General features: G+C 43.6%; 1 protein-coding gene across 7 annotated transcripts in view; it reads left to right on the top strand.

Annotated features, from left to right (window-relative positions):
- MAP4 (microtubule associated protein 4) overlaps positions 1-13,871 on the top strand; it is a 276,127-nt gene that overhangs the window by 172,161 nt on the left and 90,095 nt on the right. For all 7 annotated transcript variants that reach the window (XM_074946503.1, XM_074946504.1, XM_074946502.1 and 4 more), the window contains exons 6-8: positions 7,270-7,380; positions 8,031-8,159; positions 8,686-8,778. In XM_074946503.1, the coding sequence (XP_074802604.1) occupies positions 7,270-7,380; positions 8,031-8,159; positions 8,686-8,778 (333 nt within the window). The remainder of the gene's footprint in view (positions 1-7,269; positions 7,381-8,030; positions 8,160-8,685; positions 8,779-13,871) is intronic.

Raw genomic sequence — 13,871 nt, 5'->3', positions numbered from 1 at the left:
TATCAACAGAAAGGGCTACTTTTCTATGATTATGCAAGCATTGATGGATCACTGAGGATGATTTACCGATATCAGTGTGGGCTGGTCAGAGAAAGTGCATGACACTGACATCTCTAAGAAAACAGGACTGTTCAGAAAGCTGCAAGTAGGGACTTTCTTTCCAAACTGGCGGATTACCATTGGGAATGTTGAAATGCCAATAGAGATCCTAGGGGACTCCAGCCTACCCCTTGCTCATGAAGCCATACACCACCTGTGACTGAGAGCACCCCTGTATGCACACCCTACACACTATTATAATACTCTTTGTACAAAATATACCTTGTGAGGTATCATTTGAAAACTAATAACTCGCTGGTCAATAATATCATGGTGAAGTGTGTGTAGCAACATTATATGTAAAGTTATGAATTCCCCCTGAATGATGGTGGCACATGTTGAAACCCACATAGCCCTGATTAGACATGATCAGTCAAGCAGTTCTGAAACAAAGGAGTGTGTGTTTAACTCAATTTACATATAAGTTATAAACAGGGTCCTCAGACAGTCAGACCAGGAAGACAGGAGACCAGGAAAATCTGCATTTCAGCAAACCGAGATGAGAAGAAACAGCATGCTTCCTATTTCGCTGTCAGACACCATGTTGCCGCCTTTACTGTTTTGAATAAACTTTGCTTTGGGGGTTAACCTTTGGAAACATGCATCTCAAAGTGGGGACTGGACTAAAAAGTGAGGGGCAAAAACACCCAAAGTTATCACTCTGTCCATCTCTTTTTTCACCTAGAAGACAAAAGAAACAGCTGTTGGACTTGGGGAGCAGATCCTGGCCTGAGGGTTTGGTCTGCAGTGTTACTGGAAATGTGTGATAAGGGCACCTTGAACCAGTTTAAGTTTAGTAAGCGTTTTATCTTTATTTCTCTTGTAACGATTTCTGACTGTAATGCATTATATTTGTACTCACTTAAAACCTGTCTCCTTGCAGGTAATAAACTTGTTTTATTTTTTAATTAAAGTTCAATCCAGTGTTAATTGTTTGGGTAACTTCATTTAACGTAGCAGACTGTTGTATGTTGATCCCCTTAGAGGGACAACGGGCCTAATGTATCTGGACTGTCCAGGAGAGGGCTGGATGGTGCAGAACATGTTTTTTGGGGAAAATCCAGGCCTGGGAGCATGGTGGGGTCACCCTGAAAGTGTAACCAAGGCTAGTGGAAGCCACAGTATGACTGATATGTGGCTGGCAGGGTGCAGCTATACACAGACATGCATGCTGGCAGGCGGTTTGTGAGTGGCTCAGGTGGGAGTTACAGCAGCAAAGCATAGTGAGGCACCCACAGTTGCAGGGCAGGTGGTGATACAGCCCCCCACTAGTCTGGAAAGTCATACTGGCTACCTTGAGAGCACCAAGGAATGATTCAACTACCGGCTGAAGCAGGTACAGAATGACAGCTGAATGTGCTTTTGGTCATTTGAAGGGTTGGTGGCATTGTTTACTCACAAGATTGGATCTCAAATGAAAAAAGTATCCCAATGGTTATAGCTGCCTGCTGTGCCCTGCATGTGAAGCAAAGGGGGAAAGGTTTCCGCTGGGATGGAGAGCAGAGGTGCAGCACCTGTCTGCTGAATTTGAACAGCCAGATAACAGTGAGCCAGAATAGTGTGTGGTGTTGTAGTGTGCTCTACTTGGACCTGCTCTTTTGTGGTGTGGTAGGAATTGTGTGGTGATTGCTGTACATGTAGGACTCTAACAATGTCAGTGTACCTATTAATTTCGTGACTGATCCTATGAATTGTGTGCGACTGTGTAGTAACAGGTAATTGGTTTCTTTCAGAACAGCTCGGCACTCGGTAGCATGTGTTGTGATCTAATAAAGATAATTTATGTTCCAAATAATAGGATTTATTCTGTAATAAAATCAGTGCAACAAAGGACAATTTTAAACAAATACATTAAAAACGTAATAAAGTTTAATAAATTAAGTGAACAGAACTTATGAAGGGGAAAGAATATTCACGTCTATTTCAGGTACATATATACCAACCGTAGCTTTCATAGGTCAGTGTATGTGAAGTTCTAATTGTCTTTAATGTCCTCTGGGGTGGAGTGGTGGGGGTAGTGCAGTGACCACTGATGTCATGTGGAATGTTGGGGGGATGGGGGGTAGAGAGAGGTCCCGATATTGAGTTCTGTGTGCTGCAGAGGGAGGCTAACTACAGTTCCATCGGAGTCTGGAGCATCTGTGTTTGCTGCCTGAGAAGCCCCATTATATCCTAGTGCATCTCTCTCCCCTTTTCGTGATGGGACTCCTGAGCCTTTCTCCTTTCCACTCTTTCCTTCCCCAGGCTGTCCACAGTGTCATCCTCCAGGCCCTGTGCTCACGATCCAGTGCATCACTGGCTTGCAGGATCTCATTGAACATGTCATACTGAGTCCTCGTCTTTCTCCTCTTTACCTGGCTCAGGCATTCTGCAGGTATGGAGGGGGAGACCCTGAAGGCCACAATGGCAGCAGTTGAAGATAAAATACACAGAGGTACCATTATCAGTATATTCACTACAGAAAGCAAAATTTAGGAAGCTGAATTCACTCCCCTTGCTCACCTAAAGTTTTAAGCACTACATTTTCACATCTGCTTGGGATTGCTTGTGCATGGCACCAGCCGTGATGAGTGTGGCCTGTCGGGGGGCTGGGAAAATGATGAGGGAATTGCTCAGCTGCTTGATTCTAGTAGACTAGGGCAATGACATGGAATATTGTCACAGGTTTCCACGAACAGTGGTGATTTTAGCTGATATTTTACTCCTGAGGATAACAGAAGTGGAGAGAGTACAGCTGCTGCTGACATACCAGAGTCATTGGGGCCCAAATGCCGCTAGACTGTGTACTATAATGGTGCCTGCTGAAGTTATCGCTGAATGGTGAGGGACAGCGTTCTACCTCAGAGGAAGAAATAAGGCAGCCCTCCTCAGAAACCTTCAGCAGAGGATTGAAGAGTACCTCCATAAAAGTTTCATTGAGATCTCTCAGGAGGATTCAAGGGATATCCCTGTGGATTTAAACAAACAGCTCTGCATGGCCACCCTGCCTAAGTAGAGGAGAATGAAAAGCAGAAAGCAATTCTACCTCTCTTGGTTGTACCATTACCTATTCTAGCATGAGTATATTAATAAAAAGACAAAAGTTGTATCTTGCTGCTTTGGGTTGCCATCCCTGTAATTGAAAATTCATCTGCATACTTACCTGAGTTTCCTTCCCTTGCATCGGGCTTGATTGGCAGGACAGGCTGGAATCTGGTGGAGTTAAAACAAGGGCCTGACTTGCTGTGCGGCTGGATCCCCTGCTTGCCTGTCCTCCATACTACTCCTATTCCTCATCCACAGCCACCTCCTCGCTGTTCACGGCAGGAGCTTGTGACTTGGCAGGTTTGCAGCTCGGCACTGGATTGCTTGTTGGCCTCCCTGACTTTCTGGTATGCCTTCCTTGGCTTTCACATGGCACTGCTGCTGATCCCTGTTGTACCCCTTCTTGTGCGTCCCCCGAGGAATCTGCTCATAGATATCAAAATTTCTACAGATGGTTTGGAGCTGTTCCTGCACAGCTGCTTCTCTCCACAGGCCCATTCTAAGCAGGAGCGTCTATTCCAAACAGGAGCGTGACTGGAGCATGTAGCTGGCATGGTCAGTAGGCCAGTTACACGCAACAACTGAGAGCTGCTAAGTGTGCTCACCAAGCCGGGCAATCAGGAAAAACGATTTCAAAAATTTGCCGGGCTCTAAAGGTAAGGGAGGGAAGACTTCTGGTCTTGGTGATGCCTGGGCAGTGGAGTTCACAATGATGACCAGAGTGATCATTGTGGAACAGGTTTCAGAATAACAGCCTTGTTAGTCTGTATTTGCAAAAAGAAAAGGAGGACTTGTGGCACCTTAGAGACGAACCAATTTATTTGAGCATAAGCTTTCGTGAGCTACAGCTCACTTCATAAGTAGCTCACGAAAGCTTATGCTCAAATAAATTGGTTCGTCTCTAAGGTACCACAAGTACTCCTTTTCTTTTTGCATTGTGGAACAGCTGCTGAAGTACAGTTAGGATTGACATATATAGCGCATTGTCTACACACGCTCTGCATCAACCTAAGTATGTCAACTGAGACTCTACTCAGCATAGGGAGGTTGGGTTACTATGTTGGTGCAATGGGGCACTTATAGTGGTGGGAGACCAATTTAAATGTAGATACATGCACAACTAGGTCGACATAAGCTGCTGTGCGTCAACCTAACTGTGTAATACACTGGGCCTGAGACGGCATCATTTTAATTGTGCTGCATAATATGAGATCTCTATACAGAATGCATGCAGATCAACTGTGGAAACTGTGATTATTCCTTCCTTTCAGCAATGTATAGTGCACATACTAGCCTATTCCAAGGGTTGAAGGATATACTGTCAGAAATGTCACTTGTCTGCTGTGGGTCCTGAGCAAAGGACCTTTAGCCCTGGTCTACACTAGGACTTTAGGTCGAATTTAGCAGCATTAAATCGATGTAAACCTGCACCCGTCCACACGATGAAGCCCTTTATTTCGACTTAAAGGGCTCTTAAAATCGATTTCCTTACTCCACCCCTGACAAGTGGATTAGCGCTTAAATCGGCCTTGCCAGGTCGAATTTGGGGTACTGTGGACACAATTCGACGGTATTGGCCTCCGGGAGCTATCCCAGAGTGCTCCATTTTGACCGCTCTGGACAGCACTCTCAACTCAGATGCACGATTGTTTGCCGTTGCTCTGACGCAGGGAGGGGCGACTGACAACACGGCTTACAGGGTTGGCTTCAGGGAGCTAAAATCAAGAAAGGGGGTGGCTTTACATCAAGGAGTAGTTCAGGCAGGACTTCACGGAGGGTTCCAATAAAGAAATGGTGCACCTAAGTTATTGTTCTTATTGGAACAAGGAGGTTAGCCTGGCCTCTGATTGATACATGGCTAGATTTACCTCGCTGCACCTTCTCTGTAAGTGACTGCAGTGTGACCTAGAGGAATGAGTCCCCTAGACAGGGGAGAAGGCAAATGAGTACAAAACAAATCTGGTCTATTTCTTGTTTTGATCCACTCCATCTATCTTTTACATCTTTGGCTGGCAGCAGACGGTGCAGAAGGACTGCATGCCATCCACATCTCATGGCTGCTCGGCAGAAGATGGTACAATAGGACTGCTAGCAATCCATATTGCCTGCCTGCTCACCATAAGACGGTTCAATAGGACTGACTGCCGGACTTAAGAGAATGACCTGGTCAGGTCACTAAAAATTTAGTCCCTGCGCCCATGTCTGCCCAGGCGCTCCTGATCGACCTCACACAGGCGACCAGGAGCACCTCGGACATGACGAGGACGGCTACTAGTCGTACTGTACCGTCTGCTGCCAGAAGGCAATGGGTTGCTGCTACTGTGTAGCAATGCCGTACCGCATCTGCCAGCACCCAGGAGACATACGGTGACGGTTACCTGAGCGGGCTCCATGCTTGCGGTGATATGGCGTCCGCACAGGTAACTCAGGAAAAAAGGCGCGAAACGATTGTCTGCCCTTGCTTTCACGGAGGGAGGGAGGGAAGGGGGGACTGATGATATGTACCCAGAACCACCCGTGACAATGTTTCAGCCCCATCAGGCATTGGGATCTCAACCCAGAATTCCAATGGGCAGCGGAGACTGCGGGAACTGTGGGATAGCTACCCACAGTGCAACGCTCCGGAAGTCGACTCTAGCCTCAGTACTGTGGAAGCACTCTGCCGAGTTAATGCACTTAATGCACTTCTGTGGGGACACACACACTCGAATATATAAAACCGATTTCTAAAAAAACGACTTCTATAAATTCTACCTTATTCCGTAGTGTAGACATACCCTTAGTTGCTCAGCTGCATCTATCTAGTCAGTGAAGTAAAGCATACCTGGCGCAAGCTAACAAGATAGCCCTTGATCCTGAAAACTATCTAGAGGCCTCGAAACCCAGGGTCACATGTGAGAGAGACACATCATGCAGTGTGCTTCTTTACCTTCACCCAGTTGCACATTCTTTCTTTTTGGTTATATTCGGGCATAGCGATCAGCCCATGTTTGGTTTTTACAGCTCTGTTCTTCCCTCTGTCTGCGAGATCAACCCTCTACTACTCTTGCTCATTTCATTTCTGTTAAATGGCTTGGCCATTTCAGTTAAATAATCAAGCCTAAAAATATAGTGCAACTCTTCTTGCAGTGTCCTGCTTAGGTGGTTGCACTCATTATTTGGGAGCACTTGTGTGTGTACACACACACAGAGCAGTCAGCATTGCTGAAATGGAAGTTCCTTTCCTTTTTTGTTGAGTGTCTGACTTGACCTCTGAGTATATACCACCAAGGAGTGGCATAAATACTTTTTCTGTCTTGGGCTATATATCTTTTGTCCGGAGGCCAGTCAAAAGGTGACTCCAGATAAATGAAATTTCAGCTTCTTGCCTGTCGGGCAAGCTGCTGACTTGCATTAAAAATCCTTCGTGAGGCTGACTAACCAGTGTGTCTGATCTGGAACATATAACAAAGATTGTTCTCCTCACAGACTTTTAAGGTTAGACGGGACCATCATAATCATGTAATCTTCCCTCCTGCACATTGCAGGCCACGGAACCTCACCCACCCAGGCCTGTAATAGACCCATACCCTTCCTCAATCATTTTGTAATGTCTCTGAATAATAAAAAATGGGTGATTTCTCTGCCTGGCTCCTTATTTTGCTAAATTCCTGCTCTGGCTCAACAGCCAATTACACCTCCATGCTGCTCTGAGGGAAGTGTATGTATGGCTCATTATATGCTTTTCCCCAAAGTGCAGTATGGGACATGACATAATGACATTTGAATTATCTGAGCTGGATCAGTTTTCATTTCTTCTTCAGATCAGATATACCGGTCCATCAAATCACCCAAGACTTAAATACTGCTTGTCTTTGAGAGAGGGACATACAGGTGCACCATACAATATTTATTCTACTCTTAAACCCATCTTGGCTACAAAATAACACTGACAACCACATTTTCATGTTGGGTATAAATCTTGCTTGAAAGAGGACAAGTCGTCCTTTTTTTGTGGGGGGAGAACTCCCACATTTCCTAGCTTTGTATAACCTCTTGCAGGACAATGTTGGTAGTGTTGCTCATCCTCAACATTCTTACATAATCTTACTCTCATGTTGTCATCCTTTTCTGGTGACATGTTTGATTTATTCTCATGTTCCTCAGAGCCCTTCAAGATGCACAGAGAGGATGTCCTGTCTGATATGCTGCTACGTCCTTCTGGGGAGACTCGCCTACCATTCACAGAGCATTTTGAAGCTTCAGAAGAAGTTCATGGTATAATCCTCTATTGAATATGTTCGCGGGCTGCTGTTAACCAGGGGTTCAGTTTTCAGTTTCTATATATGGAATTGTGGGCTGTCTACAGAAATCCGTTAAACTGGCAATAATGTAAAATTTTACCTCCTTTCTTCTCCTGAGTCGTCTTTTGTAAACAGTGTTTTGGGCTTGAGCTCTCTCAACAGACCTGGTCTTTTATCCCCTTTTCGTCCTATTTTATTTTAATTAAAAAAAAAAAAAAAGGCTGAATTAAACTAAAGTCCAAACTTTAATTTCGTCTTCAAATGTTTTGTCCCCATTTGTGGGTTTTTTCACTTTCCAGTTTTCAACATTTGGACCATGGTCGCTTGAGAGCTTCTATAAGAATAGCTTATTTGGGAGTAGTCTGAAAGGCACACAACTTCCCTTCCCCTGCCCAATAACATTTGATTAACTTTTTCTTGGTCTGTATAGCAGATCTAGTGCCTCTGAGTGAATTAACAGGTAGGTTTATGTACAGTATGTAGACTCATGTATACATTATTTTGTGATGAAAATAAAGTACATTGCTCTGTAAGTTAATGGACCTAATGAAATAAGTTTGTGTTGGAAACAAATCAGAATTTAAAAGGATGATAGCAGTGACAAATGTACTTTATTTCTTACAGCACCCCATGCAGCTATGATGGTACCTGAACTGCCTTCTCTGGGATCCCCATATTCTCCTGCAGAAGTTATAGATCCATCTGCCTTCATGACCCTAGATTCAACAACAGAGTCTCTGCTGAATATATCAGGTGCAACACACTTCTGCTGCTGCCATGCTACTTTATAACTGAGGGCCAGAGGGATCTGTGGGTCAGAAACTGTTAGGTGTATTAATCTTAAAAAGATGATCATATTTGGCTTTTCCAGTTACATAAAATGAGTCAAGATTAAGAAAATATCCCATTGGAAAGAACATAAAATGCTTCAACTCAATTTTCAGTCTGAGAGATTTCTTAAGGTATTTGGGAGCAGAATGTCTCATTGAGAGAGTGTGTCTTGTGCTGGTGGATCTTAAAATTAGTACTAGTTAATATCCCTTTCTTATATAATCCCTTAGATCAATAATAATATCAGAGGAGAACACATGTTCAGGTCCTGTAAGGTTTCCCAAGATGAACTAATAAGTTCTTTCTAAGAATGAAGTTGCAAAAACAGCAAAGCCTGTACCACATGGGTAAATATGTGGTTGCAATGTGTAGTTGAGCATCTGTTTTGAAGTCCAGAACCAGTGCTGTTGACATTGACAGGGCTATATGTGCTAATTGTTTCCCTTAGCACCTGCAAGAGTGACAGTGCCTGAAGAACATTGGCTGGGAGTTCAGCATGCTGTGGAGGGACTAGATGAATCTTCCTTTGGAGAGCCACCAGGTAAAAATTAAAGTATTGGGTTGTCCCCAGAAAATTATTTCTGGAGTCTTTCAGCAGGATTTGAATGCCAGAAATAATGGTCTTTCCTTCCCTCTTAAAAATGGAGGCTAAGGGCTGTATTGTGGGTACTATAGCATGACTAAAACACTGCTGTGTTGATTCTGTAACATCCTTGGAATAGAAAAAAAATCTTCATTGGAGGTACATTTCTTATGGCAAAGTGCTCAGAATTGGGAAAAGAAATAAAATCAATTGTGAGCTTTAGGTATCTCTCTGAAGAGGGATATATCCTTGCTATCTGGGGGTCTATGTTCACTCCCAAGTGAGTTATTTGGGTGGACAGAATCAAGGAGCTTTTCTTGATGTTGATAATAAAGCCTTTCAGGATACTCAAAGTCAGAGAGACAGCTTTGTATGCCACTGCTAGAGACAGAGCTCTGATTAAGATGTTGTCCAGGAGGGGGTACAGGTGGATCTGCGTGACCTAAGTCTGTCTGTGATTACCACCAATATCTTTATAAAGACCTACAAGGCAGAGGACAAGCCAAATGGGAGCATCAGATATTGATAATGCTTCCTGTTGTAGGCAAACCTTGGGAACCTGTGGTTGCACGGTCTGATTGAGATGTTGGAGGTGTATTCATCTGCCAGATCTACTGAAGTCATAAAATCTCTCTGGGACAGGGATACACCATAGAGGTTAGGGTCTCCATCTGGAACTTGGTTTTCTTCATCTACCTGTTGAGCCTTTTGAGATACAGAATGGCTCTCATTCCACCTGTAAACTTCTGAATGATAAAGATGATAGAGTTTTAAGGGTTCTACTCCATCTTCTGAGGGAATGCTGTCTATTACTCCCACATCCAGGAAATGAGAAATCTTGTTCTGGATTAAACCATGCTTTATGGGGTTGTTTGAGATGTGGGACTAGACGAAAAATGAATGGGGTGGAGCCTGTAACTCAGCTCTAGGCAGAGACCTATGCAGTCTTTGTCATAATGAGGCTTTGGGAATGGCAGGGTTCCCTCGGGGCTTTCCTCTGGAGAACAAGTTGTCTCTTCACTGGTGTTTCTGTGAGGATGAAAGCCAAAAGGAATGCCTTTGCCTGAAGGCCATTCTGTACTCTTGCAAAAGGTATGGTATGGCATTGGGAAGGACTGTTTAGATTTTGGGGCACTGTCCGCCACTACTTGGTCTAGCTTCTCTCTGAAAATCAGGGATTCCATGAATTTGGTGGAGCACAGGACCTGCTTCAAGTGGCTATCCTCCTTCCAGGGATGGAGCTATAGTTGGCACCTGGTCACTGCTGGAGGCCAAGGCTTTGGCTGAGAATCTCATTGCCTCTGCAGAAGGTTCAACAATGAATGCTGTTGTCAGGGAAACTTCCTTTAATTAGAGCCAGAGTCAGGGTGATCTCTATCATTGAGAACTCTGCGATATTCTACCCAGGAGAGAGATCCCTTCACAAAGCAAGTAGCACTAGGGACAGCCTGAGGGAGACTGATAAAACCTCAAAATCTTTTTTGAGAGTGACCTCTGTTTTTCTATACATGGGCTCCTCAGGATAGAACTCACCTTCTGAGGGGAAAACCATACCTTTAGTCCAGGCCTTTAGGATAGCGTCAGCCTTTAGTAGCTCAGTAATTGGGACTTTTGGTTCCTGGATCCTATACAAGCTAAAATCATTTCCAAGCATAGGGATCACTCCACTGCCACAATCACACATCAGTTGGCTTCATCTTAAAGGTATGGGACTGCTCCCTAGAATGCAGGGAAGATCAAAAGAGGGTTCCGGCACAAGTGATCAATTCCTTAAAATGGTTGTCAGCCCAGGGCAAAGTTCACAAGGGCAATGACTTCCAGGTCCCCTTATCCTCTCAATTGATGCCAGCCTGAATGGCTGGGAAGCACACATGGAGTTCCAAATAGTTCAAGGCAACTGGCACCTGGAGGAAAGGACCCACAGCATAAACCTCCTAGAACTAAGGATGGTCAAGCTGACTCTAGGAAAGGTTCCAGACCAGCCTAGAGGGGAACCATGTCCTGCTTCAGTCAAACAATACAACCACAGTCACACATGGGGCAGCAGGGCAGTCCTTAGGATTTATGGGGCGCTATACAGTATTATTAAACTGATGCCCCTATGCCTGACTTGTTCTTAGCAACACAAACATAAGTTTACAGTATTGGAAAACTTTCCACATGCACTTTATTAAAAACAATTTAACAAATTAAGCACACTATAATGCTGATGGACTATACTTGCACTAAAGACGTAGCGCTATATTAAAAACATTCTGATTTATTGACAGAATGATGCAAATAATATAATTTTTTAAATTTGTCAACATTTTATTGAAAATTACTATGAAGAGGTATTGAAACAAGGATTTGCTTTTAATTAAAAGCAATCTTTCTGGCTTTTTTGGCTGCAAAATCAGTAATAATGTCATTGTATGATAAAGATGAAGTGATGTCTTGTTCAGTTGCAAGAACAGCAAGACCAGTCAAGCATTCCTGACTCATTGTAGAGCGGAGATAGTTTTTAATGAGCTTTAGTTTTCAGAAACTCCGTTCTCCTGATGCTACTGTTACAGGAATTGTCAGTAGAATATGAGTGGCAATGTACACATTAGGATTTATGTCAACAAGTTTGCTGGTATGATAAAACTGTACAATGTCCATCACCGACTTTGCATGTGGCAACGCTGATGACAATGTACTCAATTCTTCGTACAGTTCAAGTCCATTTAAATCAAAACTATCACCGTGCTTCAGGAGGCTCTCGAGGTTCTTGCACTTTGTCATTAGCTGCTCTTGTTTTCCTATTTCGTTGAATTTAGTTATGTCATACAAAAATCCAAATTGTTCATGATGTGCTCGTAAGGTATTAAACCTTTCATCAACAGCAGATATTGCTTTATCCATCACAACATTAAAAAATTCAACCTCAAATTTCTTTTCTGGATCTTCTGTGGGCTAATCTGCTCCTTCATATTCTGCTTGCCGTTTTTTCCTCGAAACTCTTGTCATTTTTCGGACATGGAAATTTTGGTTCTACACCACGTGCCTCTGCAAACTCTCTTGCTGTAACCTGTGCTGCTTTGAATCCAGTTTCTCTGTATTTCACTAAAAAGTCTTGTGTGTTGTTTAGCAAGGTAAGTGTTGAATCAAGATGCATTATTTTGCTTACACTTGAGATTTTAACAAGAATGTCATACCAGATTACGACAGATGTTAGAAACTTAAAGCTGGATATTTCAGAGGCCAATGACTGTGCTTCACTTTTAGCTTTTGGATCTCTGTCTTCTTCTGAAATAGCAACCAGTGCTTTGTAAACTTCCTCAGATTGATATCTCAACGTTTTTACACTTTCTACTGTGCTTTCCCAGCGTGTCTCAGATAGAGGCTTAACAGTAATACCACTGACATGTGCTTTGAATATTTGCCATTGTTGAGTGGAAGCTGAAAAGAGTATGTAAATGCGTTGCAGCAAACCTAAAAAAGAAATAGCTTCTACAGAAGACTTGGCCATATCACATAAAATCAACTTAAGGCTGTGGCATGCACACGGAACAAAAAAGGCTTGTGGATTTTCCTCCAGCAATCCAACTTGCACGCCAGAAATGCGTCCTCTCATATCGGTGCCATTATCATAGCCTTGTCCTCTGAATGTTCATTATGGCCAGGGAGACACTAACTTTCAGACCTGATAGAGTTGAAACTGGGACCGCTACTACAGCTCCCAAACAGATAAGACATCCTCTCACAAGGTCCTCTGCTTCATCTGGACCTGAACTGGCTGCATCTAACATCCTGGCTATTGAGAGGAAAGCACTAGTATCGTTGAATGTGTCCTCCAAAGAACGAACACTTCTTTCTTCTAGAAGAGTATCAACATTTGAAAGCATACTCCTCAATCTGGACTGAGTTTTGTGGCTGGTGCCAGGAACATGAAGCAAACCCTAGCTATCCTGGATTTTCTCCAAGAAAGCTTTGACAAAGGTCTCCAACCCTGCATCATTTTGCTTCAGGTGTCCGCACATAGTAGCATGATATTCACAGGATCTGTGGATTCTCTGGATGACAATTCCCAAGCAGTCTGGTTAGCCAAGCCAGTGATTAGACTTCATTTTCCCGGTGGGACTTGTCATTTGTACTGAGCTCCTTCACAAACCATCCCTTCAAACCATTGATGTCAGTGTTGTATTTTTCCATCAAAACTTGTTTTCTGATAGCCATCAGGTCCGCCAGGCGAGTGTCAGAGCTGGCAGCACCCTATGCAGGAGCCTTATTGCTTGTTTCACGAGGACATGGTGGTGCATGGAACTCAGGAATTGGTTATCCCGAAGGTGAACTTTTCTTTCCATGCTTCTAAAGAGGTGGTTCTACCATTGTTCTGTCCAAGACCAGAGCATCCCACCAAGGAGGACATGGCACACCTTAGATTTCAGAAAACCTCTGAAAATTTACCTCAGATGTACAGTCAGATGAGGAGATCAGGTGCCCTGTATGTATCCTTTCATCTGAAATTCCAAGGACTCAGAGTTTGTAAATCCTGTGGATTAAACTATGCATTGTGGAAGTGTACAAGACATCAGAGATTCTGGTTCCAGAAGGGGTCTGGGCACATACCATGTGATCCCTGGCAACCTCATGGGCAGAAAGAGCTAATGCATTTGCAGCAGAAATGTGTAGGGCAGCAACCTGGTCAAATGCTAGAACCTTTGTCATGCACTACAAGGTGGACTTCTTGTCCTCTGCACAGATATCCTTCAGCAGGAAGGTACTGCAGGCAGAGTCCCAGAAATGATTTTGCCCTTTGACCAAATATAGGTGGAGAGGGGATAAGATTTTTCTTTTTCTGATCTTTTCTATAACCGTCCCTACAACTGTTCACTGCTCACTCCTTCCCAGATGTCAAGTATTGTGGGAAAAGCTGGGCTGTAAAACAAAACATTTCTTACCAATACTTTCCTTTCTGTTAGCAGCACCTCCCCCAGTTCTCACCCTGGTGGCTCAATAGTCAAGGGTCATATATGAAGTGGAAAATGAACCCCTTAATGAACAGAAAATCTCTTTTGAAGGCTTTC

The sequence above is a fragment of the Natator depressus genome, chromosome 2 (genome assembly GCF_965152275.1).
Source record: "Natator depressus isolate rNatDep1 chromosome 2, rNatDep2.hap1, whole genome shotgun sequence".
In the NCBI taxonomy this organism is placed as follows: Eukaryota; Metazoa; Chordata; order Testudines; family Cheloniidae; genus Natator; species Natator depressus.
This window is presented reverse-complemented; position numbering and strand designations above follow the sequence as displayed.